Consider the following 16,812-nt stretch of genomic DNA (forward strand, 5'->3'; position numbering starts at 1 on the left):
AAGGCTGCAGAGGAGGAGGGACAGCAGGGGAGGGGCCGGGGGGCTAGCTTCCCCAGCTGGGAGCTCAGGGGCTGGGCAGGATGGTCCCGTGGGCCATAGTTTGCCCCCCTCTGTACTAAACATTCATGACTCATTTTCTGATTCCTGATTATGTTCTTGGCTACTCTTGGGATATTGTTTTGACTAGAAAAATTATTAGTTATTTATGGGGAGAAAAAACTATTAGAACCTCCTTTCTTTTACATTTGTATATAGTACAAGCAATAAGTTGAGACAAGATGTTTACAAGCCCTAACTCCCTTAACAGAGGAGATGTTAGTGGGTAAAAGGCCAATAAACTAGTAAATTGATTGTTTTTGATGCGATCTACAGTACAGACACAGAATTCGTCGGGGAAAGTAGTAATAACATGACTGTCCCCCAGACCTGATTAAGACAGGGATCCATTTTGCCATGTTGAGGTCAGCTAACTATGATCCTGAATTGTGCCACTGACTGGCACTTTAATAGTGTTTTTTATTTACAGAGATCACCCATACACTTAGTTATTAAAGAAAGTAAATTCTCCAGGAGAACACAGTTTGTGTCTTTCCTCTGTAACACTGCTCCTGAACACAACATAAAATGGCAGCTCCTTTCATTAGATGTCTAGAAATTTAAAGGTACAGTACACAGAAGAGAAATCATAATTTACATCGCTACGTATATGTGAGAGACCAGGTGTGGGGAGGCAATATATGTTGAGTTGGTCCAATAAAAGATATTACCTTACCCACCTTGTTTCTCTAATATCCTGGGACTAACACAGTTACAACAACACAGCATAACTGCATATGTGACCATCAGGACTGTAGCATGGTTTGGAAATATGGTTAACCAAGGATTCAGTCACGTCTACACTGCAAGACCAAAGCCTGTTTTATCTGTGTCTAGGGACTATCATAATGTAATTCAGCCCCCTGACCTGTGTGACTGTAATAGTCTGCCCTGGACATTAGTTTACTATTTTGTGTATAACTACAGTACATAGGTGGAGCCTTGTCTTTTTGTACATAGAACATATGTCAATATCATGTATAAATTGTGGGTGTTAGCTCAATACTTGAATGATTAACACTATTTGACTTGGTTCAGCTCACATATAGCTGCCTTTTCCTTCCTGTTTTCCAAACTATACTGTCAGAGGGGCGGGGGGAGACCCACTGGTCAGTGTGTGCTACCCATATACCTTCATGACTGGTCCACAGAGACTCCCGTCCATGGGGCTCAACAGTAGAGCAAATGCAAAGAGCCATCTGCCTGAATGACCTTGTCTCCTACATGTTCCCTGAAGCCTGCAGATTAAGTCAGTGGAACTCCTACCTTACTCCACAGCGGTTCAAATCCCCAGTGCAAGAATCTTAGAAACATGGCTGGATTCCCCTCCCTTATGTGAGTTATTGCCATGGAGGGAAGAATGGAGTTTTGATTAGTTACTGCTACATACATGGACTGTTTTTCTTTTGCTAAGAAAGCTAGATCCCGTCTGGTGTAAATATGTATCGACTTCATTTATGGATCTCTCTCTTACATACACACACCTACCATTGTTACCAACATACAGCTTTTCTCCAAATATGTCCATGTGGTGAGCTAGCAGGCAGTTAATTAAGGTATCAGCCAAAGGCCTGGTGAAATTTATGAAGCATAGAATTGTACTTACAATCAGAGGTTATTTTTCCAGAGCAAGGGAAGAATGCTGCATGATTCTGAATTTCATGATTTCCCATATTTTTTTTCTTTTTGATTCTTGGTGAGTTAATATATGAACGGACGTAATGTGCCTCCAAACTTTGTGATTTTTTTAAATAACATAATATAAACCTTTTGCTATGAGTCTTATTGAGATTTTATGTCAGTTTTACCAAAATTTCATTAAACTTGCAATTTCAACAAAATGGGTATATTAGTACCAAAAACATGCTTTTTCTTAGATTTTCAGTTTAGGAATATGGTTACATGCATGCTCAATCCCATCTACACTGCAAGATCAAGACTTATTTAACTGAAGACAAACATCATGTAATCCAGCCCCCTGACCTGTCTATATTGTTTAGTTTTAATTTTCAGATTAATCACTCAAAGAAAAGGACCCATTTTCACTTAGAAACAAGCCTGATTTTACTTGAGAAACTGCCCCATTTTCGCTCCACAGAATCAATTACCTGAGGAAATACGTAAATCTTTATGTGCAAGTTGTTTTGCATTTCATCGGGTGTCTCTGATACATCTTTAGACAGAAAAAACAAATGAGAAATGAAATTGTGACCGTATACACCTAATTGTCTCTGAAGACTCAAATCCTGCAATGAATCCCATGTAGATGGACCCCTGAACTGACATAGAGCCCCACTGATGTCAGGAATCTATCTAGAGACCATTGCAAGGCAGTAACCTAAATGTCTGATGCATTAGAAAAATTGGAAGTATGGTGTGGTTCAAGGCTGGGGTTTTTCAGAGCTGCCTTGATGATCCGAATATCCAGTTCCCATTAATTCTAACCGGAATTGCACATCCAGAATCCTTAGGCAGCTTTGCAAATATCAGCTGAAAAGAACCCAGTGATGCGTGGGTGGTGGTGACGTGCATTTTCTCAAAGAGAAGCCATTTAGGGTCAGTTTCACTCAAGGTAATGAGAGCTTTCCATCAGTTTCAACAGGTGAAGGATCAGACCTTTTGACTCCTAAAGAATCCCAATAAAGATGAGAAAGGCCACAGTTTTCAAGAGTGCTCAGCACCAACACGAGGGGACAGATTTTCAAAAGAGCTCAGCACGTTGGTGGTGTGTGCTGGGTGCTGCGTTCTTTTGAAAATCTATCTGTAAATATCACAATGGCACCCTATGAGTGCTGAGCACTGTCATAAGCTGGCCCTTATTTAGATGCCTAAATGAGAGCTGACCTTGTTTGAAAATTTGGTCCCAGTTCCGGGTGCAGAACGCTTGAAAATTTGGCCCTGGACTGTTCTGAACATTTGGCCGCAAGTGCTCAGGCACGGTTGTTCCATGCTGCCAACCACATCTTTTAAATGTCTCTTTGCTTTCCTTTTGGAAACTATTTAATTTCTCTTCCCACCTGTTATTTTTGAAGCCTTGTTAAAGCATCCTGCTACGTGCTGAGAAAACACTGGTTGGTAGCCTTATTGTTTCAATTCACATTTCTACAGATACAGCGGAGTGAATGTTACTAGTGTTTCTCCTGCCTGGGACATTTTCCATTTCTTGCTGCTTACACTTATCAGCTACTAAATATTGTTTCCAGTCTTATCTAGAACTTTATTATTAAGTGAAAACTACCAGTATGCTACAGCCAGTAGAAATATCTAGCCTTTGAACGTTTTTCTGGAACAGTAAAAGAATGTTCAGCTGCATTATGGTGCAGAGCCTCAATTCCATACTGTTTAGCTGTAATAAATCTTAAATAGCCTGTTAACCCCGCTGCATACCACCAGAAGTTTTCAATTGTGCCCCTGCCAACAGTTATGCATCATCTCTATCAGATCCAAATCTTTATCTTGTTAATTTCTTACTGTGCTTTCCAACAACGCCCTTACCATGTCAGAGTTGTTTGTATTTAATGGTATATTTGGTAAATAGGTGGATTTCACACACCCATCTGCTAATAGAACAAAAGTAATCCAGAGAGTTAAACTACTACTCTGATACAACTAAAGGGAGTAACATTGTTTGGAAGGCTCCATTGCCATCTGCTACTCATCAGTGTGGGTGGATCGGTGGCTGCCTCCCTAGGTGCATTGCTCTGGAGCTGGAGGCAAAGGTAAAGTTACAGTACAGTTCTGTTGGATTGTAAAGCTTTTCTGCATGAACATATTGATCCAGTTTAACAGGGGACTGTTGGGGGAGGGGGAAAGGAAAGTAACACAATGGCGCTCAATAAGCAACCTCCCAACAAACATTTCAGGAAAAATTTCAGGTCAGTGGCCTACATCCAGGCTTCAGCCCAAAGTTACAGAGCTGTTTTCCAAGTCTAGGAGCCTAGAGAGCAAAGAGACACTAAACAATTAAGTGATTTGACTCCTGGGTGGGGTGATCAAAAGGCTGAGCAGCTTTAAAGACACTCTCCCTTGTGCAGACTGAGTGAACTGCTTAGTGATTTAAAGGAACAGATTATGCAACCCAGACCCAAGCAGTCTCAGCGGTTGGGAGGGTGGGGAGGGGCAGGGGCGGTCTATGGGAGGCTTAGACTTACCAGGATCCCCCTGTGGAAGATGGTTGGTTCAGTGTTTTAAAATCTTTGAAATCCTTTTGTTCTAAATACTTTGTTTTAAGAAGGCTGCCTAGTGACTGTCACTGCTACTGGAGAGAACAGAACTGCATGTGCTGAACCTAATTCAGATCTGCTGAGGTAACCACGGTTGATATACAGACCAGTGCCACCCAAGGACTGGTCTGAGATTAGGAGAAACATACAATTCTTCCCTCCCTTCTGTAGGGTAACCAGATGTCCCAATTTTATAGGGACAGTCCTGATATTCGGGGCTTTTCTTTATATAGACACCTATTGCCCGTCACCCTGCCCCGATTTTTCTCACTTGCTTTCTGGTCACCCTACCCTTCCCCAACCCAAGAAGTAACAGCTCAAGGCCCAACACCTGAGGGGATACATTCAAAGAGACCAGGAGAGGGTCAGAAGTGCAATTAATTTGGTAACTATAACAAATGGCATTCTTCTCTGCTTGTCCAGTAAAACGCTGCTGCTGAGTGGTCAAATAGTTACAACGTTGCAACCCAAAAATGGCTACATATCAAGAGTGCTGCTTGCAGATAATCTGTAAAGAGCACTGCGTTTTGCGAGGGATGGAGCAAAATCATCCAGCCACCACCAGTTTGAAACTTTGCCCTATAACATAGATTTCTGAATGAGAATTTCATTCTATAAAGAATATTAGCTTGAAAAGGGAGAAAACAAATTTACTATGCTCGTAAGTGAGGCTCTAAGACCTTTGAAAATAGATGATCTTTTAGTCAGATCAAAACTTCTCTTAGCAAACCATTGGGGTGTGCCATGTAAATACATACAAAGTGGGTGAGGTAATATACATACAGCAGGGGGGAACTCTTAAATGTACAGCAATTTTAACAATACAATAACAATAGAATAGAATTGAATAGAGACTGGGAATGGCTAAGTCATTATGCAAGGTAACCTATTTCCCCTTGTTTTTTCCTACCCCCCCCCCTCAGATGTTCTTGTTAAACCCTGGATTTGTGCTGGAAATGGCCCACCTTGATTATCATACACATTGTAAGGAGAGTGGTCACTTTAGATAAGCTATTACCAGCAGGAGAGTGGGTTTGTGTGGGGGGGGGGGGTGAGAAAACCTGGATTTGTGCTGGAAATGGCCCAACTTGATTATCATACACATTGTAAGGAGAGTGATCACTTTAGATAAGCTATTACCAGCAGGAGAGTGGGGTGGGAGGAGGTATTTTTCCATGCTTTGTGTGTATATAAAAAGATCTTCTACACTTTCCACAGTATGCATCCAATGAAGTGAGCTGTAGCTCACGAAAGCTTATGCTCAAATAAATTGGTTAGTCTCTAAGGTGCCACAAGTACTCCTTTTCTTTTTGCGAATACAGACTAACACGGCTGTTACTCTGAAACCTGTCATTATTTAAAATGTGTATTATTCACCAGAAGCACTGCAGTGGCTCATTCAAGGCTATTACAGTCCATCATGCTAGACAACACTGATGGACTTTTAAAAGGGTTTTAGGCTGACATGCAAATTTTAGTTTAAGAACATAAAGATGTTTTTGAATTGTAAGAAAGTTGCAATATCTGAAACAATGAATCAGAGTGGTAGCTGTGTTAGTCAGCTAGGAGTTCGGTGGCACCTTTAAGACTAACAGATTTATTTGGGCTTAAGCCTTCATGCGTAAAAAACCCACTTCTTCAGATGCATGGAGTCATCTGTCATTGCAATGTTTCATTTTGATAACATTTAGTCATCTCATTTAGGCTTTGATATTAAAACATTATTTTAAAAATATGATGTTATATTTAATATTGTAATATAATATACAAGTTAACAAAACTAATCAAAATGATAAAGTAAAAATGAAACATTTTGACATTATTGAAACTAAACAAGAAAGTTGAAATTCAACTGTTAGACTTTTCATTGTGAATATTTTGTTGAAATCAACAGATTCCCCCAAACAATCTTGATTTCAACAAAACTGCAATTTGTGATGGAAACTATTCTGTCAAAAATTTAACCAGCGCTAGTCATGTACTTGCTTTAGTTGGCAATTCATCTAATTGTTATTAATTATCAAAATTAACTACTACAAATTCATAGTCACTTGTCAAATAAAACTCATTTGTGATCATCTGTTAGTCTAGTCCTGGATGATCCAAATGACCAGGGGCTATTAAAGAGTAGAAGACTCAGTTCGGAATGTCTTTGTATTTATGGATTGAAACTAGACTTTTAATGTTGATTGGATGGTTATTCTCAACCTTCCATTCAAGACATGAAAAACTCTAAGCTCACGCAGTGCAGCTGCTCTTCTTTTTGGTGATAATTAGAGACATAAGTACTTTCTTGGCTTCACAAGCTATGTTTTAAAAAATGAGAATTTGACAAGATTCTCTCTCTAAAAAACACAGCATCTTTTATGATATAAGCGTCTTTATTTCCAGTAGACTTTTCTTGTCCTTGTTATTAACTGGAAAAAAAAATGTCCATTTACCTTTTTGTTCTTTTTTTCTGGGTTGTCTTCCACATCCCTATCTGAATTCCTGAAATTCCTTCTCAAGTTTTCTTTCTCTAAATTACTAAGTGAAGGCCAGATACTGCAGTCCCTTCTCCGGCAAAACTCCTGAGGAAGTTCAGGAACTACACTAGACACCTTTAAAAATCTCAGCCGGTGCCGATCTGCATCTTTAGGCACCTAAGTAGATTCATAGATTCATAGATATTTAGGTCAGAAGGGACCACTATGATCATCCAGTCTGACCTCCTGCCCAACGCAGGCCACAGAATTTCACCCACCATTCCTGCAAAAAACATCTCACCTATGTCTGAGCTATTGAAGTCCTCAAATCGTGGTTTAAAGACTTCAAGGAGCAGAGAATCCTCCAGCAAGTGACCCATGCCCCATGCTACAGAGGAAGGCAAAAAACCTCCAGGGCCTCTTCCAATCTGCCCTGGAGGAAAATTCCTTCCCGACCCCAAATATGGCGATCAGCTAAACCCTGAGCATATGGGCAAGATTCATCAGCCAGATACTACAGAAAATTCTTTCCTGGGTAACTCAGATCCTTTTAACCTTTAACAATCTGGCCCTGTGTGCTTAGAGAGAGATATCAATAGTTAGTAGACCTTAAATTGATAGGGGAGTAGCTATTTAATAATTGTATGCAAACTTCTCTTTGCATGCACAGATGCTCAAACAGATGCACACTGAATATTGCAGAAGCAATTAGATAATATTGTTTTATTAAAGGCTAACAAAATTGTTGCCAGAATAAGTTATTTTCTTACATAAGCAGTAACAGGGAGGGCATAAAATGTGACATTGCCCTTTAAAGTACAGAGCTGGAAAAGGAAAAAATCTGTTTATTGACAAACTATAAAACACAAGTTAATGAAACCCACACACACACACATGAGGAAGGAGGAGGAAAATACCAGATTGAAAGTGGTAAAAGTAGAGAAACTAAATGAACCGGCCCTTTTGGCATCTGGTAAGAACCTCACCTTGGTGATGAATCTCATTGTCACAGCCCTCCGTTTTCATCAGTTTTTTCCTTCCCTGCTGGCAAGCCTTTCAACAAATCCCATTTACATTCACCCTGGCATATCAGCTGACTCCTAAAGCTCTGTCTTTCTCTTGTCACTCCAGTTTATAGAAGGTTCCCACCTGCTGGTTGATAGGCAGTAGTAGAATGGAGACAGCAGTGTCTGGAGTCTAAACTAATTACTCAAAGAGTTAACTTTATGACAAGAGTGTAAATTTGATTTACTTGTTGTGTATGGACCTAGGAACCCTCTTCTTGTCAACTCTTTGAAATGGGCCACCCGCATTACTACTACAAAAGTGATTTTTCCTCCCTTGGTATTCTACTGATAATTAAATTGTCTCGTTAGACTGACCCCCCCACCTGGTAAGGCAACTCCCATCTTTTCATGTACTACATATAAATATATATGCTACTGTATTTTCCACTCCATGTGCATCTGATGAAGTGGGTTTTAGCCCACGAAAGCTTATGCCCAAATAAATTTGTTAGCCTCTAAGGTGCCACAAGGACTTCTCGTTGTTCTCTTTATTCTTTGTCTGTACATCACCTAGCACAATGGGGTATCGATTCATGACTGAGCTCCTAAGCACTACCACAATATAAATAATAATATATTCATCTTAGCTACACTGTGCATGCTGCTGTAAGTCGGATTTCTCTTGTGCTCTATCAAGAAAAATCTCAGCAGAGTCATACTGTTGATCGTCAAGGACTATGATGTCCTTACTGCGCAATGGGAAAGGATCAAAATGAAATATTCTAGGCAGCATTGCTGTGATGTTCAAATTGTCATCTGCTGAACTAAGCCATTGTCTTAGCCATGTTACTGAATGTGAACTGCTTCTTTATGCCGCTGCTTCTTAGGTGATACCCGCTAGTACTGTTGCCTTTCAAGCATTTAATTTGAAGTGTACAAAAACTTAAAGGCAAAAAGCTAAACAAGGTGAAATTTGAGGAATTTTTTTCACAGTTCATTGCCAACTAGACAACAGTCTGTTTTACTGAAAAACTGGTCATTTTGCATGGGGTTTTGGCTAAAAAAAAAAATGGGTGCTTTCCCCAAGAATGAGCCCATTTCAAAGCAAAAATTGGCCCATTTTAAGTAAAAAATTTTAAAATATGAAGTTTAAAAAAAATTCAAATGTTGAAAGTCCAATTTCAATGTTTCTCTGTTAAAATGGGCATTTTAGCAAGTTTTACAGAAAAGCATGGATGTGTTTACCTAGCGCCTAGCACAATGGGATCCTGTTCTGAGTGGGATCTTTGGGTGCTGCCACGATATAAATATTAGATGACAAAATAAAGCAAACTGTAGAGGGTACCCAACTGGCATAGAGAGGCTAAGTGACTTTCCCAAGGGATCACATGGGAAGTCTGTGGCAGAATAGGGCTGAAGACTGAAGTTGGGTCTTCCACGTTCTAGGCTAGTGCCCTAATCACTGGGCCATCCTTCCTCTCCCATCTCACTGTACCTCAGTTTCCCATCTGTAAAATGGAGTTGGGAATACTTTCTGCCCCTCCCCTTGTTAGTCTTTTTCTAGTTAGGGTATAAGTCTGAGAAAAGAAATAATGGGCTTGATCCTAGGCTGGTGCTGAGCACCACAACTCTCACTGACTTCAGTGAGAACAGAGAACATCAGAAACTCAGAGAATCGGGCCTCAAAGCTAAGCAGAAGCTCACATTTTGTATCACAGAACACCACATTTACTTAACACATTGCAGTATATATTGTCTTCCACAGGCATTGCATTTTAGAATGAGTTTATTAAAGCTCTAGACCACCATGATAATAGGATAACTTCCCCGCTTTGTTGGATAATTGCTGTTTTATGTTTCTATTTGCAGTGGATGCAAGGACAAGTGTTGAACAGAATAATGTGGCCGTTTCTTCCCAGAAGACAATAGAGATAAGCTCCACTTCTGATGCAAATGGAAAAAATCCTGGGACTGAGGCCAAGAAACCCATGCCAGCTGCAAAATTTCGTTTTCTCTTTGCTTTTTCACGGCCTGTACCAGGACGTACTGAAGAGCAAGCTACAGACTCATCAGTTGGATCAGCTAAGCTTGATGTCAGTTCAGAGATGCCTGAAGTGAACAAAGCATCAAGTGAGAAAGCAGATAGTCCTGCAACAGCTGTGCTGGAGGAAGGGTCCGATAAAAACCTAAGCCAGGCCCCTTCTACAGCAGAACTTAGTGACACTGAACTAATAGCATTAGCATCACCTGAGACAGAGGACGAAGCCTTATCAAAGACAAAACAAGTAACTTTCTTTGACAGACTCTTCAATCTGGAAAAGGGGACGGAGAAAGAAAAGAGTAAGACACAAGTTGAAACCCAGGAGGAAAGCCAGACTACAGAAACTCCTGACGCAGGTATCACAGAGGAAGAGGCTGCTGGATTACAGAGCACACCAAACAATGTCCCACAGGGGAAGGCAAGTGTTTGAATGGGAATATGAATTTCTTCCTTAATGAAATCTCTTAGGAATATTAATGGTGCAGGACAGCATCATGTTCTGATGGTTGTGTGAATCAGGCAGCTAATACCCTTGTTTTGTAGTGTGACTCCCCCACTTATCAGGAGTATCTAACAATCTCTGAAAGACGAAAAAAAGCTGTGGCATCTGTTTCATGACAAAATTGGTGATGTCTGACATACAGCTTAAGTTCATTTGTATTTTTACCAAAGACTTGGGCAAGATAGCTATATTCATGCTTCATTAGTCTAGATGATGAACACCAGCTGGCTGCAAGTGTAAAAAATGTACTTGGAGCACAAGTGGCTTTCATGCTTTAGGAGCTCAGTGTCTGATATTGAATGGTTTTAGGAAATTCTTTAGGCATATTTCACATGAAGCTTATAAAATACTAACTCACTCATTTTATGCACTAGCTACCTCTGAATATCATACATATTAGGTCACAACCTTTAGTGAAGACTAGAATACCATAGTAACTCTTCGCACTTTGTATGTGTAGTGCTCTTCATCCAAAGAATGATAATTCTTTAGAATGGATAGGAATGAATTTTAGAGACAGGGAAAATGAAGCATTAAGAAGTTAAGTGACTTGCCCAAGGTCATATGCTAGTCACTAGCAGAGCTGGAAATAGACCTTGACTCTCTTGTGTGCTTTATAGATAAGATCTCAGCATTTGAGATAAGCAGTTGTTTTGTATCTATAGCAATTGTTCTGATGCTACTTTTGAGTTTCTTTATACTTGTCTCAAATGTGATGGCTCTTTTTACTCTTCCTGTAGAATAGCGGGTAGTAGCAAAAAGTAAATGTGCAGTGGTTTATTATTAATTTTATTTTATTTTTTATTTATGAAGGGCTGTTAGCACTCTGAAGTAGAACTAGTGGAATGTAGGAGGAAATGTAATCAGAGTTCTTTCTGTTTTTAAATGATTATTAATAGGTTCTTAAACTTAGATATCAAATCAACATAGCTTCATTGATTTCAACACAGTAACGCTACTTTACAACAGCTGAGCATCCAGCCCAAATTTTTTCTAAGGGATGAGTTCAGGCTTCATCTGTAAATTTTTATACCATCAAAATTACTAGAGATTGATTTTGTATACCATGGCACTTCAAGCATGGCTATGTTGCTCAAAGGGCCAGCCCCTCACCAGGTGTAAAGTGGTGTAACGCTACTGTTTGCTTCAATGTGCTAATTTGCATCAGCTGAGGATCTAGCTCAAATATTTTTATGACCTCTGGGGAAAAAAGACATTATAAAAACTGGACAGCTGTTTACCAGAATCTGTGGAGGAAACGGCAATTTTAAGAGCAATTATTATTTTGATGGCTCTAACATAAGTCTTCTAATTACATTAATGGTGGAATATCACTAACTGCTGCCTTGAGCACTGTTGACAATGTCTCTGAACGAGATCTGTTTGCCTTCTGAATATATTATTGCAGTAATGTTTCTAAAATAAGTCTCTCTTTTTCTACTCTGAAATTCATTCCCCCCCCCCCCCCCCCCGAGGTTTGGTATCTCAGTTCTGGAGGATCTCAGCCCCAGAATAAATCTATTTATCAATTTTTTTTTAAGGTTTGCAAGTTTCTTTTAAGATAAGAGTTTGAAAGAATAGAAGTTTACTGATAACAAATGTGTTTTTGTGCCTGTCCTTCAAAAATGGTGCACAATCACTGGGTATTTCAGACAGCTAATTTCTAACATATGGGATATAGTGCCTATGCACACTTGTGTATTTGTGTTTTGACTTGGACTCATGGAATCTAAAATCATCCACTGTTTAAAGCAGAGCTGAATGAATAATCCACAATGAATAATGTATTCAGTACATATTGCCTTTTCTTTCAGTTTGCAAATTATCCAGGGAAAGACTGATATTCTGCCAGTATTAAAAAATATTTACAAATTTCTTCAAGATTAAGTCTTGGCCTATAGCTGATTAGAATTGTTACCTTTACAGTTAAATATAAAATTCACAATTCATGCTTTGTTTGTTAATTTCTTTAGACTTGACCTATGCCATTTTACTTTACTAGGAATGGTTTGCTCACAGGTAAACCCCTGAGAGGAGACACAACTTATACCAGAAATAAAGAATGTTTTTAGAGCTATGTCTTATGCCTGTTCCCCAAACAAAATAAGCTATATCAGCAAACTGACATTGCTATAACTGCATCTACAGTAGGGATTTTTGCTGGAATAAAAATGTTATAGAGAATCACACCCCTCGCTGACTGGCAAACACTTCTAGTTGGCCTATGATTCTCTTTTTTTATGTTAAGCAACCACAAAGCAAACATTTCAAATTGCATATTTGATTACAAAATGGGCAGTGTACAGTTCATGCTGTTGGTTGGTGCAAGCAGTGACACATGAAGCATACATTGTACACTGCAATACATAATCAAAAGTAGCTTTTCACTAGGAATTTGAGTTCAACATTTGCTTGTTGTGAACAAATTCTCACTCTGTAAACCTCAAGCATGCGAGCGTTTGTTAAAAGTGAACATCAATGCATCATAAACATGATCAAATCAAAGTAAACTTTTCCAACTCAGACAATTACACGTTAGAAATGTTTCTGCTATTCCACAGCTCTAGCTTGGATACTTGGACATCTGCTACTGTTACTCATGTTGAATACTACCTTCAACCCCAATCCTGTAAAGACCTATACATATGAAATCAATGGGACTACTTGGAGTAGTAAAGTTAAGCACATGCATAAGTATTTGCAGGATTGGGGCCTTAGTTTGCATATAAGGCCTTTGGAATTCAGTGGAACTACTTGTGGACTAACTCCCTGATTCTGTAAATACTCTTAACTTTCAGCATGGGAACGGTCCCAGTGAAGTCACAAATGTACATAGGTGCTTGTAGGGTAAGGGCCTCAATGTGAGAGTGAAACTTCAGCCTTAGCCTTGACTTTTGTGGCATTTCTTTGTATATTTGAGGGACAGAACACAAAAAGGCAGGGGGTGCGGCAGCCTGAGACCTTTTATGATGAGCCAGGAATGAACATTGTATAGCCAGATTAAACGAGGTGATAAAAATGCTGTCAAATTTATAATTATTCTTGAGTTGCTGAGCTTTGCTTTAATTCCATCTGATTAAACTAAGGCCTGGCCTCTGTCTTCAAATTCACACATACTATGTTTCCTGTAAAACTAGTTACTTTGCATGTATGATGGCAGAAGGATTAAGATTTAAAATTATACCCCAAATCCCCCAAACAGTTGCTAATTTAACTTGATTGTGTCTGCACAATGTTACACAATTAAAAAGAAACTCAAGTTATTGCTGTTGGCACATTATCGGTTTTGGTGGATTGTGATTTGTAGCCTTTATAAGAGCCTGTTCAAGTCAAAACATCACTGAGGTTGAGAACCAACAAATAACCAGTTACACTGCTGGTAAGTGAAAGATAGACTCCACAGTTTTAATTTAGGAGTTGCACAAGCATTCAGTGTTTGACAAACCAGTCTTTATTTTCATGGTCTACAAAACTACATTCACATCACAGCATAATCAAAACAAGGACAGGATTCATGAATTGATGAAGAATTTACTATTTAAGCCAAAGAAAAGATAAATTATTTGCCTGAAATGTTTCACTGAGCCAGGATTCATACAAACAAAAGTGTTGGCAGGATTACATTCTTTTGATACGTTTTTCTAATGACTGAACTAAGATTATAGTATAAACCCTTAATTACTCAAAAGCTTGGCTCCTTATAGAAATGCATTTACCCAGGAACATTAGCTCCTAATGCTGACTTTCCTCCTATGTTCTTTCCAGAGGTTTTTTTTATCAGCATTTGTCTTTGCAGAGCACATTGTGGAATGTGCTGATGCAGAGCTTTTTGTGGATATTTAAATACAGCTCTAGATTGTGAGGTTCCATATTTATTACCTCCTCCTGACTTACACTGTAAGGGACTGATGCTGCATTCCTTACTTCAGAAAATTCCTGTTGAAAGTAGTGCTGGGCCACAATTAAAGCCCCATATCACGACACAGGTTTGGGTCTGAATTTGCAGCTTGAATGTTGATGGAGGCTAACAGTTTAGGGAAGCTCCTTGTACAAAACGGGTGATTATAGGGCAAAAAGGTAACTGTGTGTGAAACTGCCCACTGTCCAGAGGAAAAGGTGTATCTCGTGAGTGCAATTTGTTTGTTTGCTCCTCTGTGCACCCATTTTGCTGATGCAGTTTGGTTGCTTGCATATGAAAATATGAGCTGTGCAACATGCGTGGGGGTCTACTGAGGGGAAAGAAAGGGTCATTGAGGATTTAGTTGTGCTTTGTGGCATGTTGGGCTTTGAGTTGGCTCTGGTAGCATGGTGCCTCAGGCTCTTTAAATCCTCCACCTCTCTGCACACTGTGTAGCCTGGCTCTCGTAGGAGTGTTGCAGGTCAGCAATGAGATGCGTTGGAACGGCTGTATGAACATAAAGAACCTACTCCTACTTGACCAATGATGGCCGCAAGACAGTCCTGTGTTTGTTGTGTGTGTGTGTGTCTTTCATTTCTATTTGAGAGTATGTGTGTGAGAAATAGAGAGAGAGAAACTCAGGTTAACGTCACTAAACAATTCTCACTGAAGTTCTTTTGCTGATGTCACCAGTTTCAAGCACTCTGTTGAGGCTAGTTTTACTTAGCAATGTATATTCTGCGTCCTGTTTTTTTGGTCTGTTGCCTCACACTTAACTGTCCCTTTCCCATCTGAAGTAGAGCTAGCTTTTATCACGTGTCCAGTACCACTATACATGGCATCCTTGGAAGAATGGCCACTGAAACTGGCATAGACTGCATGTGTTTTGCAGGGAACATACTGTTCTTGGAAAGGCTTTGGCCTGTAATTGCCAGCTGTACAAACAATTGTGTCAGGTCCTTGCAAGAAATTTCTAAATAGCCTGTTAAAACATTCTGAGCCATTGTGATGCATATCTTTCTGTGGTAGACTTGCAAAATGGTGGCTTGGAGATTTAAGCAGGTAAAATCCTGTTATTGTTAATGAAACCAGTGTACTTAACTCCTTGCCTACAGGTCTAAGAATGTACCCCACTCTGTGCACACTTCACAACGCCAAAGAAACCCTCTAGTAAAGTTTTTTAATTGCATTCATGATTTCACATGCTCAGAATTCCTCTTCCCTCCTCCCCCAGCCCACCGCTTGCCCATACAAATATATGCTCCTTTGTAAATCATATGTAAATAGTTCTTTTAAAATTCTGTGATACAGAAGAAGAAAATCTCAGAAACATGACCCAAAGCAATATTTCTTTGAAAAAGTGGAGATTGATAGAAATGCCTAAGGGCAGGTTGATAGAAACCTCCTGTCCGCCTTTCTAACGCCAGCGAGTCCTTTCTCTCAAGGTATTTCAAAGCTACCACCTATTGAAGATACATTGGCAACTTTTTTTTTCAATTTTGTCCCTCAAAGAAAGTGGGAACGTCATCTCCTAACTACTATTACTACTACTTGTGTCACCAGTTTCTCTGCCCCTGGTAAATCCATACTGCAGTTTCAAGAAAATGTACTGTATGATTATAAGTTGTTATTAGTATTGAAATAACACTTAGAGGCCACTACCAAGATCAGGGCCCCCTTGTGCCGGGCCCTGTAATTATTGAGCGTTATATGTGTGCGTGCATGCGTGTCTGTCTGTCTCTGTGAAGAGCTCCGTCTAAATAGACAAGGCAGACAAAGGGTTGGAGAAATGTAGTATTAATGTCATCCCCACTTTACAGACGAGGAAATTATGCTCAGAGAGATTAAAACCGAGATTAACAAAGGTATTTAGGTATCTAAAGATGCAGATAGGTGACTAACTCCTAATGACTTCCAATGGGAGTTAGGTGCCTAATCTCCACAGGTCCTTTTGTATCTACAGCTAGGCACCTACCTGCATTTTTAGGTGCCTAAATACCTTTGTAAATCTGGCCCTGTGTGATTTGCCAGGATTATACAGGAAGCCTATAGCAGAGCTGAGAAACAAACCCTGATCTCCCAAGTTTAGAGCCTGCCTTACTACTCAGAGATTTCTGGTGATTGGATTTGCATGAGTGTCCCTTTCTCATCTTGTCCCTCAGTGCTGTGCAAGGCGTATAGACAGCCCCTGTATCAGCACTTGAGCTGTGCTGGAATGTTCCGGATGGCGTTCTGGTATTTCTGACGGGGTGCAATGAAGAGGGGAGCACAATGAAGGGGGTCAGGAGGCACAAAAGAGAGAGATAGGGGAGCCATGCCCTCCTCCCACAGCTAGCTCTGAGCAGCAACCCAGAAGCCATGGCTTCTCCTCACGGGCACGCCCAAGCCAGCAATGTGGGGCGGCTCCGCAGTAGGGGTCAGTTGCCTGCATCCTCACCTAATGGGGAGCCCCTGCTGGCGTTCTGGCACTGTGGGCTAGGAGGAGAGGCCAAGGCATGGCCAAGAAGGGAGGTAGAAGCTGCTGGGTCTACACTCAGAGCCGGCCAAGGGGGAGGCTTGGGCACCCCTTCATTGTGCCCT

At 40.1% G+C, this 16,812-nt stretch overlaps 1 protein-coding gene across 9 annotated transcripts in view; it reads left to right on the plus strand.

Annotated features, from left to right (window-relative positions):
- BCAS1 (brain enriched myelin associated protein 1) overlaps positions 1–16,812 on the plus strand; it is an 85,148-nt gene that overhangs the window by 11,136 nt on the left and 57,200 nt on the right. For all 9 annotated transcript variants that reach the window (XM_043527018.1, XM_043527014.1, XM_043527017.1 and 6 more), the window contains exon 4: positions 9,661–10,250. In XM_043527018.1, coding sequence (XP_043382953.1) covers positions 9,661–10,250 — 590 coding nt within the window. The remainder of the gene's footprint in view (positions 1–9,660; positions 10,251–16,812) is intronic.

Source organism: Chelonia mydas, chromosome 13, assembly GCF_015237465.2.
Source record: "Chelonia mydas isolate rCheMyd1 chromosome 13, rCheMyd1.pri.v2, whole genome shotgun sequence".
Classification (NCBI taxonomy): domain Eukaryota; kingdom Metazoa; phylum Chordata; order Testudines; family Cheloniidae; genus Chelonia; species Chelonia mydas.